The sequence below is a fragment of the Quercus lobata genome, unplaced genomic scaffold, assembly GCF_001633185.2.
Source record: "Quercus lobata isolate SW786 unplaced genomic scaffold, ValleyOak3.0 Primary Assembly Scq3eQI_336, whole genome shotgun sequence".
Lineage (NCBI taxonomy): Eukaryota > Viridiplantae > Streptophyta > Magnoliopsida > Fagales > Fagaceae > Quercus > Quercus lobata.
The window spans coordinates 6619-8488 of record NW_022154760.1 but is presented as its reverse complement, the minus strand read 5'-3'; the positions used below and the strand labels follow the sequence as shown (position 1 = coordinate 8488).

General features: G+C 39.0%; 1 protein-coding gene across 1 annotated transcript; it reads right to left on the bottom strand.

Annotated features, from left to right (window-relative positions):
* Positions 1-868: 868 nt before the first annotated feature.
* LOC115973271 (probable carboxylesterase 9) lies at positions 869-1870 on the bottom strand. Its single transcript, XM_031093531.1, has one exon. The coding sequence runs from the start codon at positions 1868-1870 to the stop codon at positions 869-871; it is 1002 nt and encodes a 333-aa protein (XP_030949391.1).

The following is a 1870-nucleotide window of genomic DNA, read 5'->3' as shown; positions in this document are numbered from 1 at the left end:
TAGGGCGAAATTTTCCCACGGTACTGTGTGGATAACAATGTTTTTTTTCTCTTTCATTTTTGTTTAATTTACAACAGCTTTCCCTTCATTCATGCTTGTTGCATTTACGTTAGCATCTACTTTTTTAGTTTGATAACGAAGAAGAGTCATGCGGTGCCACACAATTCAGTTCGATAGTTTTTGATTTATTTCTGAGGCAAAATTTTGTTGCTGACCATGGTCCAGTCCGGGGATCATACTGGCCTCTACGGTTGTTAAAACTACAAAACACAAGGGCTATAGCATAGGAAAAGTTGCGTTAGATTTTTTTTTTTTTTATAAGATAGAAATTCTACTCTAATATAATCTAATAAATGTATATATGTGTGAAACTCCTCTTGAAGACTTGAATCTCGATCCTTATCCCCCTTCAACACCCCATAAACACTTATACTTAAGGAGTGACTATCGTATTAAGGGTATGCGGTGGTAAAAGTTGCATTAGTTAGGATAGCCTAATATGCACAAAAACCGGCTTACCGAAGTTAATAAAATTAAAATAGACACTTGACACTAAATTAGACTACAATTAAAAGTTAATTTGGGTTTAGTTTGATTTTCATTGTAATTCAACTTTAATATAAAACATGCATTGCATAAGAAAGCTAGTAATAATGAAATCTATTTTGGGTTTTTCCCTCTAATTAGTGTGACTAACCATAAATTTAATGTGACTTACTTGGATCACCATAAATTTAAGGTTTTTCTTTTTTAAATTAATTAATTTATGTATAATTTGATAGTTGTGGAAGAGAGGGTTTAAGTTTTAGATATCTCCATTAAAAATTTAAATAGATGCCAATCAATTGAGCTAAAAGGCTCTTGCGACTCATGATTTATTTTCTGCTTCTACAATAAAGCGTTTAATCCTTTCCACAAGAGCGTTTGCCCATTCCAGGTCTATGATCTCGATCGCATGGCACCCCAAAGGGTCGAATTGCACTTCAGTTTGGACCTCATGCCTTATCAACATGGTTGCAAACTCCTGTTGTCGATCAATCAATGGGTCCCCACGGGACTCAATCACAAGGCACCTACCAAGCTTACTAATGGCACTCGTATGGGGGCCCTCCACCATCGGATTACAATACCAATGGTCTCGATCTTCACCTTCTGGCAACGAGAGCTTCCAAGCCAAATCTTGTGCACACAAGGGCAACATCACGTCCCCATAGTTCTGTAACTCTGAATTCGTCCTTTGCATGCCACCAAACATGGGCTGGTTCATTATATTCCCAGCAATCCTCAAGGGCTCCAACTCCATTCCCGTTGCTTCTAACGCAGCGAAAAATACCATATTCCCACCATTAGCACTTCCATGTAGATAACACCTTGAAATATCTCCATAATCTCTAATCCATTGCTCACCGTTTGGATCCAATGCTTGTTCTCTCACCCAAAGAATTGCGTCCATTGCATCATGGTATTGCGCTGGGAGCCTATTCTCTGGGGCAACACGATATTCAACGCTAACAACAATGGCAGAAACTTGATATGCGAGCTTTGAGCTTTGTAAATGGACCAGGGTAGTGTCCCAATTTAAAAGAATCCATGCAGAACTAGGGTAGAAAATTATGATGGGAATCCTTATGCCATCATTTGAAGAAAGTTTTGGTGTCGGAATGTAGACTCGGACACGGGTTTTGTTTTGGGCATTGAGAATGAGATCCTTGGAGAGCACAGGGTCTCCGGGAGAGGCCACTGGGTTTGCTTTGGTCTTTGGCAACCTCATATATCGAGTCAGAGTGCCATCAGTATTGTGAGCAATTTGAAAGTGTTGGTAGGGATCAGACGACATAATCAGATAATCTATGAGACTGTGATTGCTCAT

Coding starts and splice junctions, on each gene's coding strand:
- LOC115973271 (XM_031093531.1), bottom strand. CDS start 1,870: ATGAGCAATCACAGTCTCATAGATTATCTGATTATGTCGTCTGATCCC.